The following is a 22,341-nucleotide window of genomic DNA, read 5'->3' on the forward strand; positions in this document are numbered from 1 at the left end:
AACCAGTCTGGAACAAGAGACCCTAAGAACAGACAACACTCTGGGATTGGAAAATTAAGGTGGATTAACCATCACCCCGCAGAGCTAAAAACTTACCTAATAGGATTGGGGTTTGTTCTGGTAATCAGAAAATCTTACTGCCACAATTTATTCAAAGTGGGACTGTATCTAAAGTGAACTGTAAGAACTGTTACTTGAGATTGAGACTTGAGATTTTTTTTATATAAAGGGACAATTGTATCAGTGCACTATTTCTATATTATTGATTTCCTCTTTTCAATATATACATACATATATATATATATATATATATATATATATATATATATATATAATACTCCAACAGAAAGTTTGCACAAATGTACAAAAAAGTCATACAATGTAAAAGGTCACAGAAATATAAATATTGCGACCTACTGCCCCTTTAAAAGGTTGTTAGTCTCTAGTCCAGTGAAAGGTATAGTGTAGCATTCAACTACTATTACCTATGTAAAAGACATCCAGACTATATCTGTAGGAAAGATCCTCCAAAGTGCGGATTCTGTGCAGAAGAAAACACCAGCGGGAAAGGGGCCTGTAGCAGCCTGTGCTAGACAGCGTATTGCTGTTTTAACTTCTATCTATCGCACTGCACGTGCGATAGATAGTAGTATAGGCTTCAAGCTCTTTGTACTTATTTCTAAGTGCCTGCAGTGCCGCCCCCAACCCAGCCCTTAACCTTCTTAATTGCACAGTTCTGACTGTGCGAGTGAGAGCCATGTGAGTGTAAGTGATGATGGCATGCGGGAGGAGGAGCTTGGCCCACGTGAGCACACTAGCCTTTTGAAAAGGCGCACAGCCGAAGAGGAATATACTTTTTTTAAATTTTTTATTACATATTTATTTAAATGGTGGCAGTCTGGGAGAGAGCTTGCACATCTTTATTTACTGCCGAGTGCTTGTTATCTTACTCCTCCTTAGAGCCGGCTAAAGTTACATGCTTACACAGGAATGATTTTAACTAGAAACTAACCCACCACGCTGCACTCAGAAACTCCCTAAACACTAATATGCTTTATACAGTGGGTCAAAAAAGTATTTAGTTAGCCACCAATTGTGCAAGTTCTCCCACTTAAGAAGATGAGAGAGGCCTGTAATTTTTATCATAGGTATACCTCAACTATGAGAGACAAAATGTGGAAACAAATCCAGACAATGACATTGTCTGATTTGGAAAGAATTTATTTGCAAATTATGGTGGAAAATAAGTATTTGGTCAATATCAAAAGTTCATCTCAATACTTTGTTATATATACTTTGTTGGCAATGACAGAGGTGAAACGTTTTCTGTAAGTCTTCACAAGGTTGTCACACACTGTTGCTGGTATGTTGGCACATTCATGCATGCAGATCTCCTCTAGTGCAGTGATGTTTTGGGGCTGTCGCTGGGCAACACAGACTTTCAACTCCCTCCAAAGGTTTTCCATGGGGTTGAGATCTGGAGACTGGCTAGGCCACTCCAGGACCTTGAAATTCTTCTTACAAAGCCACTCCTTCGTTGCCCGGGCGGTGTGATTGGGATCATTGTCATGCTGAAAGACCCAGACACATTTAATCTTCAATGCCCTTGCTGATGGAAGGAGGTTTGCACTCAAAATCTCACGATACATGACTCCATTCATTCTTTCATGTACACGGATCAGTCGTCCTGTTCCCTTTGCAGAGAAACAGCCCCAAAACATGATGTTGCCACTCCCATGCTTCAAAGTAGCTATGGTGTTCTTTGGTTGCAACTCAGCATTCTCTCTCCTCCAAACATGACGATTTGTGTTTTTACCAAACAGTTCTACTTTGGTTTCATCTGACCATATGACATTCTCCCAATCCGCTTCTGGATCATCCAAATGCTCTCTAGCATACTTCAGACGGGCCCGGACATGTACTGGCTTAAGCTGGTGGACACGTCTGGCACTGCAGGATCTGAGTCCCTGGCGGCGTAGTGTGTTACGGATGGTAGCCTTTGTAACGTTGGTCCCAGCTCTCTGCAGGTCATTCACTAGGTCCCCCCGTGTGGTTCTGGGATGTTTGCTCACCGTTCTTGTGATCATTTTGACCCCACAGGGTGAGATCTTGTGTGGAGCCCCAGATCGAGGGAGATTATCAGTGGTCTTGTATGTCTTGCATTTTCTAATTATTGCTCCCACAGTTGATTTCTTCACACAAAGCTGCTTGCCTATTGCAGATTCTGTCTTCCCAGCCTGGTGCAGGTCTACAATTTTGTTTCTGGTGTCCTTCGACAGCTCTTTGGTCTTCACCATAGTGGAGTTTGGAGTGTGACTGTTTGAGGTTGTGGACAGGTGTCTTTTATACTGATAACAAGTTTAAACAGGTTCCATTAGTACAAGTAATGAGTGGAGGACAGAGGAACCTCTTAAAGAAGAAGATACATGTCTGTGAGAGCCAGAAATCTTGCATGTTTGTAAGTGACCAAATACTTATTTTCCACCATAATATGCAAATAAATTCTTTCCAAGTCAGACAATGTGATTGTCTGGATTTGTTTCCACATTTTGTCTCTCATAGTTGAGGTATACCTATGATGAAAATTACAGGCCTCTCTCATCTTCTTAAGTGGGAGAACTTGCACAATTGGTGGCTGACTAAATACTTTTTTGCCCCACAGTATATAAAGCATATCTGTGTTTGTTTAGAAAGTTCCTGAGCACAGCGTGGTGGGTTAGCTACTAGTTAAAATCATCCCTGTGTAAGCATGTAACTTTAGCCTGCTCTAAGGGGGAGTGAGATAACAAGCACTCAGCAGACGCAGCCTGAGTCAATGCTGCTTGTATGCATTTTGTAGCACTGGATCCCCAGACTGGCCTGTAGCGCTTTCCTGTGCTAGGAACTGGGCAACAGAGTAAGCATGTGAGAAGAAGCTGGGACTAGGTGGTATCGCGTCCAGCCGTAGCTGGATAGTCGCCAGCCTTGTTATATAAGCGAAGCCCAAAATGTTGCAGTGTTGTGGGTGTCAACGCACTGTGTATAGCCGGCTCTAAGGGTGTGTGTGATAACAAGCACTTGGCAGACGCATCCAGCTGGAGTCACTGTAGCAAGAAGCAGCTGCAGGTAACTGGCCTCCTCCTTCCACAGTCACCCTTCAGTAGGAACTGAAATCCTCCCCTTTGTGTGTGTTCAGGAAATATTATATTTTTAAGGGCTCATGGAAGCAACATTACTTTGCTCAACTATACTAGTTCTTTGTTTAGAGCAAAAGTGAACTGAAAGGTTACATACCCTATAAAAGGAAAATGTATTGTATTATGCTTTGTTTATTCTTTACTAGGTGGCCAACCTTGTGGTAATGTTAGTCATTAATTCTATTACCTTTAAAATAAATGATTAGTGGCTATAAAAGTATTTCTTCAAAAGGTCCCTTTCAGAACCAGTAGAATCAGGGAGGAAACCAATAGCCTCCCCTGCAGCACTGTTAGATAGAGGAATCTAAGCTTTATGCTGTGTGAGTTAGCTCTGTGGGCTGAACGCTGCATATCATCTTGACAGGCAGCATTTAGACAGTATCTAAATCCCACAGCATAAAGCTTCCTATCTGTCTGCTTGCTATGCAGCTCTGGTCACTGCAAACACAAATAAATTCCAGTGGGTGGGGGGGGGGCGGGGGAGGAAGGGGGTATGAGCCCTTCACAAAGGAAAGCAGTCAGAATGCATTGTGGCACAAGGTATATGGGAATGAAGTGAGAACATAAACATGGGACAAATACCTTATATGTTATAAGGTACATGTAATTGGATGAAATAGGTAATAAGGCAGGGGGACATGTGTATAATTTATACATATGTCCCCCTCACTTATTACCTATTTCATATATATATATATATATATATATATATATATATATATATATATATATTTATATTCTTGGACGGAGCAATCTATCCGAGGGGTGGGGCTTTTTTTCATGGGGTGTGGTTTAGTGCCCCACCATCTTCAAAGTTCACCAGCCACCACTGGTGCTAGCTATGATTACGGCCACTGGACTAAACATGTCAGCAGCATAACTCACTGCAGTGTGTGCACTGTTTGGACCTCCATGGGTTCTTTTTACCTACTTGGAATTGAATAAAATTGGACTTTTTAATTATCCTTTGCCTACGGTATATCTTTCTTCTACTCAACTATATATATATATATATATATATATATGCGCTTTGCAGTCACGTAGATGAAAACATGAAAAAGCATATTTATGCAATATTCATATTTAATAAAATGTTATACTAACTATTTACTTTAAATATTTTTCCAACCTCCTGCACATAGCATGTTTGATGTGTTTATAAATAGGTATTCCTAGGTATTCCTATATCTATATCTGTAAATATCTATACCTATATATAATAATCTATATAGGTATATAATATATATGCATTTTAGCAAATAAAATCAGATATATGTAGGAATATGTATTTATGAATAAATAGAACATATTCTGCTATGTGAAGAACATTGGAATGTGAAATATTCATATTTTCATGTCAGTTTAGCGCACTTGAGAATATGCAATCAGATTTGCGCGTGAGTAGGGTGTTAGTTTTTTATTCCACTTTTTTGCTCCATTTACTTCTACGGGGAAATATGTTAACACGGTCACAATATTCTAACTTCAGATTTTTACGCTCTTCAGGTTAGTGCGTGAGCAGAACCTTTTTAATTTCAACTTGTAATACGAGAGCTACCCGACACATGCAAAAGCTTACTTCTAGCAGAGTTAGCGATTTAAATACTGCTCCTTTATGTTTTAGGTAATCTGCCCCTTTATGTTTTATGATTGTGCATCTATTGAAAAAAAAGGGTGTGGTGTTCAAATTTTAAATAGGAAATTTAGTAACAACATTAGAATCTTGCAAATAAATATACCAATTGCTTCTAGATCATTCTCTTTTTACAGAGCATACATGTGTTTGCCATGATTTACCAATTTTTTTTTTATTTTTTTTAAGGCACTTGATGTTTGGGCCATGGGAGTTACACTATACTGTTTTGTATTTGGAAGGGTAAGTAAACATTAAAAAGTGTAGGGCCATATACCATAAGTGAATAGAGGGTATTTAATATATTTATTTTTATACTGTATGCACAGTTCTTCTAAACATTAATGATAGCATTATAGGAAGTTATTTAAGTTAATTAAAATAGGGTTTTTGAAGTTTAATATGGTATCTTAAACATATTTCTTTCATAAGGTGGTAAATCTATGAGCCATTATTCCTAGCCACTAGGAGGAGGCAAAGATGCCCAAGATTCCACCATCTTTAATCCTTCTCATCTCTCTGGTATCCCTTTCTTGTCTTTGCCTCCAAGGAGGAAGGTAAAGAATTGAGGTGCTCCAGATTCTTCATTGAAATTGGTTCTCATATAAATTTGAGACCCATTTACCCCTCAGAAAGCTGTTACTTGGACAGAGGGGGATAAGGAATACTGGGAAGTGACAGAGTTACACCCTATGGGAGCTAGTCACAAGTATGCCACAGGTGTCGCAGGGACCTGTTCATTAGCCTCTTCTTTTTGGGCTGTTGGTGTACTCCTTTTATAGATGCTCTGCCTTTGATTGCACAGCACTGGATGGACTCTCTACAATTAATTGTCTTTTCTTTATCTGGTAAGTACGGTAGCGTGGGTGCATCTTCAGATAAGTGAAGACATTTTTATGCACTCATATACCCCACAGGTACAGTGGTACATCATAAATGGGGACACATTTATTAAAGACTATAACACCTTTGTTTGTCTATACTACATTTATTAATAATCCACGCTTATATAGGAGGAATTATTGAGCTTTTGATTTTTATTTTGACTATGGAAGTATATTGCATGCTTCACTTTATTTTAGCGCACACCAGGCCGTACCTTTTTGATGCACATCAGTTTATCGCCTTACAGCATTTTGTTTCTTTCAGGATAGTATATTTCCCTGTAGAGAAATTAATCCTTTGTACAGGGATGAGTTTATACACTCCATCACACAGCTATACATTAGTCTGGGATACAAGCGAGGTGACAGGGATTAAAAACTTGTGGAATGTTGGGTATCTTGGCCTCCTCCTAGTGGCCAGGAATAATGGCTTCTGAAAAAAAGAAATAAATTTGTCAGGTAAGCATAAATTTATTTTTTTTCTCACCCAGGATGAAATATCTATTGTAGTTTTACAGAAACAAACAAAACGTACAATATTAAATGGATATCTTGGGTTTTCTCTGTAAAAATGACTGTTAATTTTGTTTGTAACCTTGATATTTTACCATTTATTTTTTTATTAGTGCCCTTTCATCGATGACTATATATTGGTTCTTCATAATATAATAAAATACAAACCAGTGGAGTTTCCTGAAGAGTGAGTACATTTTAAATTCTGAGTTTTTTATGACGGATATGTATCTATTTTTTTTAATTTATTTTTTTATTTTTATTGAGGTTATATCAAAACAAAGATATAAAAGGAAATAAAGCATTAAGGTACTTCAGAAGCCAACGTTCTGCAGAATAAGAAACAAGAACAAAGCACACAGTCAAGTCATTACCATCAATGAAAGTATCACAATACATGTATATATAAAGTGTCTCTAGGTCTGGAACAGCTATTCAAAACAATACAAACTTAAGACAGTAATGATATCCTAAAGCTTATAAAACCTCATTTAATTTTTAAATAGTATGCTTAACAAGAATCTCTCTATGAGAATATTTTGGCCACTCTTGGAACATTTATATAAACCTCTTTCTGAAAAACATGGAGGGGGTAATTAGGGGGTAGAAAGTTGCAAAAAAGGATAACAAATGTTATCAATATGATGGAGACTACCTGTGCATAGATTAAAAAAACAAACAAAAGGCAGCATAGCTGACTAACAGACTATTAACTAAGATAATTCTAAAGTGGCTTCAAGATAAGATAAGATAATTAGGTCGGAGCTTTAATGGAAAGAAAATGTAGGCTCCTTACTATATATTAGAGTCACAGTTTATACGTTTCGGTCCCTTTATCCTAATAAAGAGTGTCAAAGCAGTATGTAGAAAGGGGACGCAGTTGCAATAAAATAAATTATGAACTGCCCCCTGCTGACCTGGCCGTAGGTAGCACGTCTAAGGGCTCTGCTATCTAACAACAAAAAGAATGTCTATACTCCATTTAGACAGACATTAATATCTCCACACACTGGTAACAATTGTGTACCTCTGCTGGGAATGAGAAACAAAAAAGGGGGGGGGTGAAGGGGACCCTGCTCTTCCGGCCAAACACTATAAAAAGGGAATGTTTATTATCACCAGTATGGGAAGAGTTGAACAAGTTGTACATAAATATTTTTAAATATATTTTATAGCTGTTGAACTAGAGTTATCATTGTTGTCTGCATTCCCCTAAAGAACAAATAAGGATGACCCTGTTCCTTGGTAGATAATAATATACATTTTGTATACCACTAAAGAATATAAACTCAGCCACAAAAAGGACAACAGAATGTACAAAAAGTAAAGTATTCTTACTAAGTGAGGTTCTGGCATAATTAAGGTATCTTTGGTGTATATGTATGCTAAAAGAGAGTCATGCATGGTACAATAATGCAGTCTGTATTGTAGATTGTAATAACAATAGGCAGAAGTAAACGGCTTTCTCACCGTTTACCCCACACATTTTCTATACTCAATAAAGCAAATATAGGTGGACATTTGTAGGAGTCCATACATTGTGGTCTTGGAGTTAGTGTATATTCCCATATTATGAGTGTAGAAGTCTGTAAGAGATTAAAGTCTGTTGTGCCTTACCACAGAATCCTGCAGAAAAGCAGACAAATACAATAAATGCTATTCTGGATCCCACATTGGGATACTGAAGGGAGTAGATGGTTGTAGTGATACAGCTGATCCAGAGCTCTACAAAACGGAGTAACTATTCAGCAACGGTAAAGCTTCGGATATGGCGGTTGGGACTGTTACATCAGCCAGAACCACTTCTTTGGCTTCAATATTTGTATTTCTGCCGTTATACACTGGGAACTCCTCCATACAGATGGCAGGTGATAAAACATATAGAGCCTCTTCTAAAGTTCTCATTATCCAATACTCTGAATCAGGCAAATGATCCACAAAAGACTGATCAGGGTCTTCACCCCATAGGGAAAGCTTTGTTATGTGTCTGTTTTCTAATGATTGTGGGGGTCTAATATACCCTTAATCTTTAATCTCGCTAATGCTGATTTGCATTAATGGGTCTTCTTCTCTTGCATTAGATTGGCATAACAGGAGGTTCCCTAGCCTAAAAACAGTGCCCAGAAATAGCTATAATCAATATTCAGTCTTTGGCTTATAAGAGGGATATTAATAGTGGTGCTGTTAGATATAGAGCAAACAGTCAGAATCTGACTGGTTACAGAGGCTGTAAAAATGGTCACTGGCTTGGGCCTTAACTATCCGTTTTGAGGTTCCTGGGTCATGACAACAGCATATAATTTAAATATACTATCCACTTGCTAGAAGGCAGTTGCAGCAACAGTGAGATGCTATACATTTGATCTGATAACCGGCGGATTACAGAAATCTCCATGGCAGCTCCCAAAATTGCGACCTGCTGGGAACGTTGCCTGGACACGCCCCAAATTGACATAGTTTTAATCAAATTTCAGCTACACTAGAAAATAGTTAAATAAAAATCTTGCCTAATTTACCACACGTCAAGTGGCTGGTTATTGCTACTGTGAGCTTGCGGTAGCAATTGGTGCTTATAAAATTAACCAGAGATCAGATCTCTGGTTAATTTCATAAATGTCCACCAAATGCCCCCAAAATACAGTGTAATATACTTTATTAAAAAATAAAAGCATGAGAACAAGCCTCCCATTGGAGCACATAGAAGCACGCTCTTGTCAGCGTAATGCTTTCCTGCAATGCGAACGCGAGCTTGCATTCGCATTGCGCTCAGCTTGTAATGATTTTTTTACATTTTAATTACATTCTTAACAAATACACAAACAGCTCACATTTGTGTGCACTGGTATTACTCAGCTGAGCACAAATATCACTTTCGCAAAAGCGATATTTTGCGCTCCACTTGTAATCTAGCCCATAATTTCTAATAATTTGCATTGTAAACTTTTTACATTGCATATTATGCAGATGGAATGCTCAGTGTTCCACCTTTAAACACTCAATGTCAGACAAACCTTTGCATTAATTAAATAGGGACCAATTAACAGCTGTTACCAAACAAATGTTTTATTAAGTTATTACATTTTGAAGCAAAAAAGTAGTATAATTGTCATTTTACAATAAAATCTATTTAATAATGTAACTAGTTTAGGACTACAGTTTAAGGAACAATTTAATGACAAAAATGACATGCTGTAATTAGTTCATTTTTGCCTTACTGACCCTAGATAGCTACGTTTTTAACCACTACAAGCTGGTTAACCACATAAATCCCATTTGGTCTGTGATTGCTGACTTCCACCACTATGGCTCACTGGAGTTTTCAGCTCAGTAGCTGCAGTGTGGGTTAAATAAACACACGGTTATTGAGGTTCATTAATGTCAGGAAATGCATGCTGCATCAAATTAGAGCATGTTATTTTTGAATTAGGATATCCCTATCAATAAGCCCATGTGTGTCTGTGAAAAAAGTCACTAACATTATTACCCAGAGAGCAGGATATCACCATACTGGATCCATTAGAAAATATTATAATTATGATATTATATTAATAGTGTGCTAAATAAGAATATTGCATATATTTACAATAAAAAATAGAATTTTTTTATCATTGTAGGTTTAAATATGACACGACCAGTCAAACTGTGGCAAGATTAAATATGCGGCGGCGCCCGCAAAAGCAAACAACACCGGTTTTTACGCGGTTCTGGTATAAATGCGGCACGTATATTTCACCTGTAGGCCTCAATTTTTACTCCCATAAGCTAACATAGAGCCGCGTCGCAAATCAGTATCACATATTCAGTGCAAGGACTTACACGGCGAATTGGAGAAATTTGACTCCATTTTCACCTCGCCACACTTAGGCAGGTGCAGCAAGCCTTGCGCTGAGTATGTGAGCACCGTAACTCCCGTAATTGCCTGAAAATATTAGCTAACACCTAACACATGCGCAATATCTATCTACCTCCTTAAAATAACTAACACCTAACCCCTAATCCGCCAAACCCCCACAATGCAGATTACTAATTAAATTACTAAACCCCCTAACCTAACACCCCCTAAATTAACCCCAATTACCTAAATTAAAAAATACTGTTACAATTAAAATAAAAAAGCTATTATTACTTAAAAATAAAAATAAATCAATTTAAATTAATCTAAGATTACAAAAAATAAAAAATCTAACATTACATAAAATAATAAACCAAATGATCAAAAATAAACCTAATTCCTATGAAATAAAAAAGCCCCCCAAAAATAAAAACACCCCCTAATCTAATACTAAACTACCAATAGCCCTTAAAAGGGCATTTTCTAAGACATTGCCCTAAGTTAAACAGCTCTTTTCCTTCCTCTAACAGTAAAACCCCCCACCCACTAAACCCCCCAAAATAAAAAAACTTCAACTCAGCCAATAGGATTTCGGTAGCTTTCATCCTATTGGCTGATTAGAATTTGAAGAATCAAATATGTCAATAGGAATGCAAGGGACGCCATATTTAAATCCACTATTCAGTGTACGGCGGTGACCGTACAAAGAGGGAGGATCCTCCACACTCCATGGCTCTGCAGTCGCTGGTCCTGCTCATCTCTACTCCACGCCGCCTTGGTCCTAGATGAAGAAGGAAGAGGTCCCCGCTTGGAAGAATATATCGGCCGCTTGGAAGAAGACTACACCACCTGCAACAGGACCTTCTCTGCCAGACTTCAGAAACGGTGAGTACCTATTTGAGGGGTTAGATTTAGGCTTTTTTTTATTTTTTGGGGGTTTGGTTTTATTTAGATTAGGGATTTCTGGGCACTCTTAAAAGAGCTGAATGCCCTTTCAAGGGCAATGCCCACACAAATGCCCCTTTAGGGGCAATGGGTAGTTTAGGATTTTTTAGTGTTAAGTTTATTTATTTTGGGGGGTTTGGTGGGTGGGGGGTTTTACTGTTAGAGGGGGGACTTAGTATTTTGTTAAGGAAAAGAGCTGTTAACTGTTTAACTTAGGGCAATGTCCTACAAAAGGCCCTTTAAACGGCTATTGGTAGTTTAGTATTAGATTAGGGTTTTTTTTATGTTGGGTGGTCTTTTTTATTTTCATAGGGATTAGGTTTAATTTTTTTATTTTTGATAATTTGGTTTATTATTTTATGTAATGTTAGACTTTTTTATTTTTTGTAATCTTAGGTTAATTTAAATTTAGTTTTTTTATTTTTAAGTAATGTTAGCTTTTTTATTTTAGTTGAAATTTAGTATTTTTTAATTTAGGTAATTGGGGTTATTTAGGGGGTGTTAGGTTAGGGGGCTAAGTCATTTAATTAGTTATTTGCGTTGTGGGGGTTTAGCGGATTAGGGGTTAATAGATTTATTAGGATTATTGCGTTGTGTGGGTTTGGCGGATTCGGGGTTAGATTTATTAGGTTTATTGCGATGTGGGTTACTGGCGGATTAGGGGTTCATATACTTTAGTAGGTTTATTGTGATGTGGGTTAATGGCGGATTAGGGGTTAATAGTTTTATTAGGTAGATCATGATGTGTGTGAATTGCAGATTGGGGTTAACAGTTTAATTAGGCTTATTGGGTTGTGGGGGGTTGTCGGTTTAAGAGTTAATACTTTTATTATTAGTTCTGATGTGGGTTTGATGGCGAATATTGGGGTTTTATGTGTGGGGTTTATTTTTGGGAGGCAGGTTAGGCTTTTTTACGGGAGATTTGCCTTTTTTTTTTTTCTTAGGCGCCGGCAGTTTATAAAGTGGCGTAAGTCTCTGCCGACTTAAGAAATTTGTATTTACGCACATTTCTGGACATTGCTAGTTTATCCGACTTACAGCACTTTATGAACTGACGGTGGGTTTTATGTAATACCCCGATGTGTGAGTTGAAATTACGAGCGGCGTGGGTTTCAGCAGTTGCTGGATAAAATGTTTGGTTCTATTGTATAAATTTGTTGTAAGACATGCATGATTATGAATGGAAGCTACAGATTCAGAACCAAAACAGTTTGGAGAAGGATTTATGTAATATTTCAGACAGCTGTGAAAACCTAAACATGTTTACCAACATGCTGCTCTTTGTCTAGTAAAATGCTGTAAATAAATGTAGTGTTTAACCCTTCATTTTCAGAGAGGGCAGCCGTACATTGATATGTAGTGCTTTGTAGCCTTGTCTGGCAATCAAGGTGTTAATTACATATCTCAGTGGGGTTACTGGTTAAAGGGATACTAAACCCATACTTTCATGATTCTGATAGAGCATGCAATTGTAGGCAGTTTTCAAATGTACTCCTATTATCCATTTTTTTGGGGGGGATTCAAAGGCTTTATTAGAAACAAAAAGTACAACAGACAATATTAGATACAAGTTCAACCATATGTATATAAAGTGCATCGTATTAACATCTTATGGTATTGAAATGACTGATTCTATCAGGTCCAAACTCAAGCCACTCCTGGAATGTTTATAATATGTAGTCAAGAGGGCATTATGCCCTGTTAAATAGTGGAGGCTGAGATCATCTTATTATGAAGATAAGTAGAGGATGAAGAGAAGGTGGAATATCCGAAGAGTTTACATCATCATTTGCATATAGAAAATAAATTAAAACAAAATTAAAACAAAACACTTATGGCTAGATTACGAGTCTTGCGTTAGGCTTAAAAAGCAGTGTTGGCCGGTCCCATCGCTGCTTTTTAACGCCCGCTGGTATTACGAGTCCTGCAGGTACAGGTGTACCGCTCACTTTTTTGGCCAGACTCGTAAATACCGCAAATCCACTTACGTCAATTGCGTATCCTATTTTTTCAATGGGACTTGCATAGCGCCGGTATTACGAGTCTGACAAAAAGTGAGCGGTACACCCCCTCCTGTCAAGACTGGTACCGCATTTAAAAGTCAGTAGTTAAGAGTTTTACACTACAACACCGTAGCATACAACTCTTAACTAAAGTGCTAAAAAGTACACTAACACCCATAAACTACATATTAACACATCGCAAACACTTAAAAAAAAAATGTAACCCCTAATCTTCCGAACCGGACATTGCCGCCACTATAAAAATATATTAACCCCTAAACCACCGCACTCCCTCCTCGCAAACACTAGTCAGATTTTATTAACCTCTAGTCCCTAACATCACCGACACCTACCTACATTTATTAACCCCTAATCTGCTGCCCCCAACGTCGCTGCCACTATATTAAAGTTATTAACCCCTAAATCTAAGTCTAACCCTAACTCCCTAACTTTAATATAATTTAAATAAATATAAATAAAAAATAACTACAATTAACTAAATTATTCCTATTTAAAACTAAATACTTACCTATAAAATAAACCCTAAGCTAGCTACAATATAACTAATAGTTACATTGTAGCTAGCTTAGGGTTTATTTTTATTTTACAGACAAGTTTATATTTATTTTAACTAGGTAGAATAGTTATTAAATAGTTATTAACTATTTAATAACTACCTAGCTAAAATAAATACAAAAAATACCTGTAAAATAAAACCTAACCTAACAATTATACGTAACACTACCACTATAATTAAATTAATTCCCTAAATTAAATAAAATTATCTAAAGTACAAAAAAAACCCCACTAAATTACAGAAAATAATAAAAAAAAATTACAAGATTTTTAAACTAATTACACCTAATCTAATCCCCCTAACAAAATAAAAAAGCCCCCAAAATAAAAAAACCCTACCCTACACTAAATTACAAATAGCCCTTAAAAGGTCCATTTGTGGGGCATTACCCCAAAGTAATCAGCTCTTTTACCTTTAAAAAAAATTACAAATCCCCCCCAACATTAAAATCCACCAGCCACACAACCAACCCTACTCTAAAACCCACCCAATCCCCCCTTAAAAAAACCTAACACTAACCCCCTGAAGATCACCCTGCCGGGAGACGTCTTCATCCAACTGGGCAGAAGTGGTCCTCCAGACGGGCAGAAGTCTTCATCCAAGCCGGGCAGAAGTGGTCCTCCAGACGAGCAGAAGTCTTCATCCAGACGGCATCTTCTATCTTCATCCATCCGGCGCGGAGCGGGTCCATCTTCAATACATCCGATGCGGAGCATCCTCTTCTTTCCATTGGATCAGCCAATAGGATTGAGCTTGCATTCTATTGGCTGATTGGAACAGCCAATAGAATGCCAGCTCAATCCTATTGGCTGATCCAATCAGCCAATAGGATTTTTTCTACCTTAATTCCGATTGGCTGATAGAATTCTATCAGCCAATCGGAATTGAAGGGAACCCATCTTGGATGACGTCATTTAAAGGAACCTTCATTCAGTCATAGCCGTGGAAAGAAGAGGATGCTCCGCGTCGGATGTCTTGAAGATGGACCCGCTGCGCGCCGGATGGATGAAGATAGAAGATGCCGTCTGGATGTAGACTTCTGCCTGTCTGGAGGACCACTTCTGCCCAGCTTGGATGAAGACTTCTGCCCGTCTGGAGGAGCACTTCTGCTCGGTTGGATGAAGACGTCTCCTGGTAGGGTGATCTTCAGGGGGTTAGTGTTAGTTTTTTTAAGGGGGGATTGGGTGGGCTTTAGAGTAGGGTTGGCTGTGTGGGTGGTGGGTTTTAATGTTGGGGGGGATTTGTATTTTTTTTTACAGGTAAAAGAGCTGATTACTTTGGGGCAATGCCCCGTAAAAGGCCCTTTTAAGGGCTATTTGTAATTTAGTGTAGGGTAGGGCTTTTTAATTTGTTAGGGGGATTAGATTAGGTGTAATTAGTTTAAAAATCTTGTAATTTTTTATTATTTTCTGTAATTTAGTGGGGGTTTTTTTGTACTTTAGATAATTTTATTTAATTTAGTTAATTTATTTAATTATAGTGTAGTGCTAGGTGTAATTGTAACTTAGGTTAAGTTTTATTTTACAGGTACTTTTGTCTTTATTTTATCTAGGTAGTTATTAAATAGTTAATAACTATTTAGTAACTATTGTACTTAGCTAAAATAAATACAAACTTGCCTGTAAAATAAAAATAAACCCTAAGCTAGCTACAATGTAACTGTTAGTTATAGTGTAGCTAGCTTAGGGTTTATTTTATAGGTAAGTATTTAGTTTTCAATAGGATCAATTTAGTTAATGATAGTTATTTTATTTATATTTATTTAAATTATATTTCAGTTAGGGGGTTAGGGTTAGACTTAGGTTTAGGGGTTAATAACTTAAATATAGTGGCGGCGACGTTGGGGGCGGCAGATTAGGAGTCAATATAAGTATAATGTAGGTGCCGGCGGTGTCCGGAGCGGCAGATTAGGGGTTAATAAATATAATGTACTTGTCGGCCATGTCGGTGGCGGCATATTAGGGGTTAATAAGTGAAGATTAGGGGTGCTTAGACTCGGGGTTCATGTTAGGGTGTTAGGTATAGACATAACTTTTGTTTCCCCATAGGAATCAATGGGGCTGCGTTAGGAGCTTTATACTGCTTTTTTGCAGGTGTTTTTTTTTCAGCTGGCTCTCCCCCATTGATTCCTATGGGGAAATCGTGCACGAGCACGTTCAGCCAGCTCACCGCTAACGTAAGCAGTGCTGGTATTGAGGTGAGATGTGGAGCAACGTTTTCACCACATTAATTCTTCCCAACCAGGAGATTGATTTGTTTCTCCAGCTGGAGAAGTCTGCAATTAAGCTGTTTTTTAATTTTTTGTAATTGGCCTGAAAGATCACATGGGGGTCTGGGGAGAGGTATATTCCCAAATACTTAATTTTTGAATGTTGCCTTTAAAAGGGCAATTTTGTAGTGTTCTGGGTAGTGAATCTGAGTTACATGTAATGTTTAGCATTTCCAATTTATTAAGATTAAGGTGAAAATTCGACACTTTGCCATAGTCTACAAATGTATCCAGTGCTTTGGGTAGAGATGTGTCTATGTCTGTGAGTGTAAGTAAAATGTCATCTGCGTAAAGTGCAAGCTTGTGTTCACGTGTCTTAGTGTGGATACCTTTTATTTGGTCATCAGATCGGATCTTTTGTGCTAATGCTTCATTGGTGATGGCAAACAATATGGGCGAGAGTGGGCATCCTTGCCTTGTCCCGTTCTGTATGTAAAATTTGTCAGAAAATAGGCCATTCACCTTGACTTGTGCGGCTGGTTTGCTATACAGAGAAAGAAATTGGGCTATGAGTTTCACTAAATTTAATTTTGGCCAGGGTCGCCCTCAAGAACTGCCAATGAACCCTGTCAAAAGCCTTTTCGGCGTCGGTTAATACCAGTACCATTGGGAAATTATGTAATTGGGCGTGTGATGTCAACTGTAGTATTTTTAACGTGTTATCCTGCGCCTCTCTCCCCGACACGAAGCCTACCTGGTTGGGGTGTATCAACGCGGGAAGGAGTTTATTTATTCTTATGGCTAGTATTTTTGCATATATCTTTATATCTCAATTTAGCAAAGAAATGGAGTGGAAGTTCTCAGGTCTGTCCAGGCTTTTACCCTGTTTGGGAAGGACAGTTATATATGCCTTCAGCATTTGGTCTGTGAAGCCTCCTTCTTTCAGGAGTGAGTTGAAGACAGAAGTGAGGGGTTGTAACAGGTGGTGCATGTATGTCTTATAATATTTAATACTTATACCGTCAGGGCCTGGACTTTTCTCACTGGGCATATTTTTGATGGCTGATTTGGTTTCCACAGTAGAAATTGGGGCCTCCAGTGACTCCAGGTCCACTGTAGAAAGTGTGGGGAGGTGGAGGTCAAGTAGGAATTTGTCTATATCATCTTGTGTACAGTCATTGTCTAGATTGTATAGTTTCACATAATGTAGTCTGAATGTTTCAGCTATGCTTTTACTGTCTTTGTGCAAGTATCCCTCTTGATCTTGAATGGAGTGTACATGTGCGCTCAGCTGTTTGCGCTTGAGGGCCTTTGCTAGTGACGAGCCTGCTTTATCATTTGTGTCAAAATATCTGTTTCAACAAGGCGGTTTTACGTTGATACATTTTTGTTAGGTGATTTTTAAGATTAGTTCTGGCTTGTGTGAGGGATCCTAGTATTAGAGTGGAGGAAGGATTCTTTTTGTGTTCCGATTCCCAGTGTCTAATTTGGGCTAACGTGGAGTTTAAGAATTGTCTGTTGTCCCTGGTTTCTCTAGATTTGTGCTTGATAAAGTCCCCCCTTACCACGCACTTATGGGCCTCCCATAGTGTGGTTGAAGAAATGCTGTCATCTGTGTTTTCTTGGAAGTAGTGACCCAATGCAGTGTCTATGTCTAATTTAATTAAGGGGTTGTCTAGAATGGATTCATCCAGTCTCCAGATGAAAGGTAGTATGGGGGTCGTTGGCCATTCTATTTTACATTGTACCGGAGCGTGGTCCGACCAAGTTGTTGATAATATAGAAGAGTTATCTATCATGGATAGGCCTATTTGATCACTCAGTAGATAATCAATCCTGGAGTATGTACAGTGCGGGTGTGAGAAAAAGGTATAGTCACGTGTGGATAGGTCCATTGTGGGGTCTAAAGGGAGGTTAAAGTCCCCTCCCAAAAACAGTGTGCATTTCGAATGTTCAAGTAGTAATTGAGTTATTTGTTTGAAAAGTATATGTTGTACCGTATTCGGTAGATATATATTCACTAATGTCACTGGGCTATCGAATAGGAGGCCTGAGACTATTATGTACCTACCGTTTGTATCTTTTTCTATGTGTTTGGGCTGTAATTTAATTGAGTTGCGCATCAATATTCCCACCCCACCTTTTTTATCCCGACCCAAGGCCAAAAAGGCTGTTCTATATTGGTTGTTAATAAGTTTCGGTTCCTTCCCTTTCTGGAAACGAGTCTCTTGTATAAAAATGATGTCTGAAAGCCACCAATCTCTTCTCAGGACTATTTAAACCCTTGGCATTGATTGAGATCAGCGTAAGGGGTCGTGCTCTAGGTTCAGGGGTGTTAGCCATTTATGTCTGTTGGGCTGTCTGGGAACCTGAGTGTGGCAAGAGACAGGAAGTGACATCTGTCTACATGTGTGGAATCTGTCGTCTGAAGGGTGCTAAAGGGGAGTCCCCAAAAACAGATTTCAGGGATAAGTTAATGTGCTGAAACAAGTGTTTACAAAACTGGCAAACAGAACAGAAGGTGTGTTTGTTTAAGGTTAGAAACAAGATAGGTTAAAATCAATTAAATAACTTCTCTAGAAAAATTCTCTACAAACAGTGAAAAACAAGTAACAGTAACAATAACAAGGTGGGAAATATCCCACATCTCTAATCCCCTGCAAAGTTAGTTATACATCTGTAAGAAAAGAAAACATACGACCTGTAGCCTCTTAGGGTTAATGATAGACCCAGAAAGAAGGTGATTGTAACTTATTAATCTCCAATGTTGGAGTCCATACTGTTGTAAGCTGCAGGCAACTGAGAGGTGGTAATTGCTTCTTGATTTGCATCTGGTGGGAGACAAATATTGGTTGTGGGTGCATGTGTTTCAGATGGGTTTCTTGTTTGTAGATCTGGGGACTTGATGGTGATCCGCAGTGCTTCACAGAAGCGTGGGAGGTCCTCCTTAATTTTGAAAACAGCAGTTGTATCCCCTCTGGTGGAGATGATACTCACTATGGAATGTTTTGATCTCGCAGAATTGAGGTAATATAAGTTAGGTCTCTTCTTTTCTGTAAAGTGGTGGGGCTCAGGTCTGCAAAAATCTGGATTCTATTTCCTGCATGTGTAAAATCTTTCTTCTGCCTGGCATGTTTTAGGATTTCTTTTTTATCCTTGAAATGTAAGATTTTAAGTATGACGTCTCTCGGAGGGGCTTTTGGGGGAGGCTTTGCACGCAAATCCCTGTGTGCTCTTTCAATGTGTATCTCAGGTGCGCTTTCATCTCCTTTGAGGGTCCGAAAGAGATTTTGAAGAAAGCCCTCAAGAGCTCCTGGTTGTATACTTTTGGGTATCCCCCGTATACGTAGATTGTTCCTCCTTCCCCAATTGTCTAAGTCCTCCACTCCCTCTAGGAGGTGGTGAATGGTTAAGTCAAGCTCATTTGCCAGACGAGAGATGTGTTGGATATCATTATAGATAGTGTTGTGGTTCTCCTCCAGGTTCGTGACCCTCTGCGTCACTCTTGAGTTGTCTCTTTTCAGCTCACCATACTAGTTCTTCACCTCCGACAACATTTCTTTTACATCCACTTTAGTGCAAAGTTACTTTAGATCCTCTTTAGTGAGGTATGCTGGGTTTAAGACTTGAGATGAGGTGTTTTGGCTGTTTGCCACTTGTGTATTATTGTTGGATGCCTCAGCAGGCATAGGTTGATTATGTTCAGGCTGTTTCAAATAATTCTGCAACATTTTTGAGTTAGAGAGCCCTTCTGGTTTAAGTTATTTACGGCCTGGCATGTCTGCCACTTGTCTCTAGTGTCTCTTGTTTTTTAGGGTCTGAGTCCATTATTGCCTATTCCCTTTGTGGGAGTGCAACAGCTGTTCAATATGCTGCAGTGTTTTGATGCTGCGTAGCAACCATTTTATGTATGATATGAAGGAGCAGGGTTCATTTGTGGCAGAGGGTTGCTTATTATATGCTCTTTTTGGTAACCCAGACCTAAGCTGCAGTATCTGCAGGTAAATCGTGTAGGGGCCTATTCTTCTGTAAGCAGTGGGATATTTTGCTTTTAAACCTGCAAAGTTTTCAGCTGGGTGTCAGGTGTTATTAGCTGGCCTGCTTTCCCCCCAATTGCCCACTTTAGGTGTGATCTTAGTGTCCTGTGTGGCCAGCAGTTCAGAACAGCATGTGCATACTAATCAAGCTGATCTCTTTCTGCTGCGTGCCCAGTCCAGCTGTGCATATAATCTTACCGATCGGGTAAGCGTCTTCTGATCCGGCTCCTCTGCTGCCGATATCAATGTTATCTGCATATGTTGCTTTTTAATATGGCGCAGTCTTTCTCACTGTCTGGCGTGAAGTTCCGGTCTCTGGTGTATCGCTCCGTGCAGGCGGCATGTAGGGAGGATATCGCGGTCTGCTTTGCCTTCCAGCTTTTTTGCCTTCCTCCTGGGTATGCTTAGAGGGTTTGGTGAGGCAATTTTTATTGGGATTAAGAGATGTGGGCCTAGGAGCTATTTACTTACACGGCCATCTCTCTAAGCGGCCAAGCTCCGCCCCCCATTTTTATTTTTTTATTTTAAAAAGCAGGAATCTAAGCTTAAGAGCCGGGGCATTTTGGGTTCAGCAGAACCCTGGATAGTGCTTTCTGATTGGTGCCTACATTTAACAATAAATCAGCAAGTGCTACCCAGGTGCTCAAACAAAAATGGGCCGGGTCCTAAGCTTTAAATTCCTGCTTTTCATAATAAAGTTGCTTAAAATTGCATGCTCTATCTGAATCATGAAAGAAGGACATCTAAACATTGAAACAATTTACCCTGTAAATTTCTCAGTATATGATGGTCTGTTATTTTGTATTAATTACTAAATCCTTATATTGGTAGGTTATTCTAGAGTTTATTTTCTCATAGCATTAAATAAATTGTACAAGACTATTTGTTTTGCAAAGGAAGTTAATTTAATTGTGTTAAAGGGACATAATACTCATATGCTAAATCACTTGAAACTGATGCAGTATAACTGTAAAAGGCTGACGGGAAAATATCACCTGAGCATCTCTATGTAAAAAAGGAAGATATTTTACCTCATAATTTCCTCAGCTCAGCAGAGTAAGTTCTGTGTAAAAAGTTATAATTCCGCTGCTGTCCAGCTGCATGTAAAAAAAAAAAAATGAAGAAATGAACAGCAGCCAATCAGCATGAGCAGTGCTGAGGTCATGAACTCTTTTACTGTGATCTCTGTGGTCTGCAATCTTGTTTTTTTTAGTCTAAGACATTCTAATGAGCAATGCACCTTTTTTATTACAACATTTCTATGTTATATCAAGTGGAAAGAAAACACATTTATTAATTTGCAATCCAATTTTCAACTGCTGCAATATATTATAAAACTTTAAAAAATGCTTTATTCTCCACCTGAACTGCTGCTTTAGTGTAACTGCCCAATTTAAAATGTAATATTTTTTTATATAACCTGCAGAATTATTTTCGCTAAAAAAATCTCATCGCAGAAAGTGAAAAAAAGTTCTGCTTCTGGGGTAACTAATATATCTAATATCTAGTAACTAATATTTAGTAATTAATATATATTACATTGTATCCTAATTGGCCTCAGTATAGGAGATAAGAGAAGCGTGTGATACAATATGACTGTGCTTATTAATGTATGGACATTATACTACTTGCACATCTTCAGTACTTAAACAGCTAATATTCTTATAAAATCATCATTATACCTAGTATTTAATGTTCTTTTATCACACAATTTCTTAGCTGGAAAGTGTAACAGTGCATTCACAAGCATTTCATCTTTTGTTTTTTAAATGTTTTATTTCCTTTCAGACCAGTCATAAGTGATGAGCTTAAAGACTTGATTGTAAAAATGTTGGAAAAAAAGCCAGAAGCTAGAATATCTGTTCCAGAAATAAAAGTGAGTATTAATAGATATAATCTGCTTTTCAGTGGCTATGATTGTTCGTGTGATTATTATGATGTGTTCATGATTTCATGTTCTGTAGAGTGGAAGGTAATCACTTCTAGGTGACTCATCAATGTTGAGGAGACATTGTCTGAGTCAATTGCTAATAAAGTTTAAAGAATGAAAATGCAACAAATATGATTTCTCGCTCTCTGCTCCCCACAAACTGGAAAATCCATATCTTCTTTTATTAACAATAAACAATATAATTTCTAAGGTTATGTTAACGCAGAGTTTATAAGAATTAGGGAGCATTTAAACTCTGGAAATTTCTGGAAGTCGTGAGTGGCTTTCTGAGACTCCATTCAGAAGTTTGCAGTTACTGTCTTGAGGTGGATAAGGGAAATGTAGTAAACCTCAGTGAGGAGCTTTCAGGGAAGGCAGAATAGTGATTATATGTGAGTGATAGCAGGAACTACCTATAGGCTAATGATAATTAATTGCAAGTACATAACTGACACTACTGTATTTATTTAAATTTAAAAAGCTTTTACTTCACATTTTTTTAGGCTATAAACATCAATCAAACACTGTTGTTTTTATAAAGATGACAGAAATCTGTAGCATAAAATGAACAATTCTAGGATCTAGATTGTCTTTAAAAACAT

General features: G+C 38.2%; 1 protein-coding gene across 1 annotated transcript in view; it reads left to right on the forward strand.

Annotated features, from left to right (window-relative positions):
• CAMKK1 (calcium/calmodulin dependent protein kinase kinase 1) overlaps positions 1 to 22,341 on the forward strand; it is an 882,751-nt gene that overhangs the window by 651,880 nt on the left and 208,530 nt on the right. Inside the window, exons 12-14 of the mRNA XM_053707509.1 lie at positions 4,999 to 5,052; positions 6,320 to 6,393; positions 21,598 to 21,685. Of these exons, the coding sequence (XP_053563484.1) occupies positions 4,999 to 5,052; positions 6,320 to 6,393; positions 21,598 to 21,685 (216 nt within the window). The remainder of the gene's footprint in view (positions 1 to 4,998; positions 5,053 to 6,319; positions 6,394 to 21,597; positions 21,686 to 22,341) is intronic.

This window comes from Bombina bombina, chromosome 3 (assembly GCF_027579735.1).
Source record: "Bombina bombina isolate aBomBom1 chromosome 3, aBomBom1.pri, whole genome shotgun sequence".
Taxonomy (NCBI): domain Eukaryota; kingdom Metazoa; phylum Chordata; class Amphibia; order Anura; family Bombinatoridae; genus Bombina; species Bombina bombina.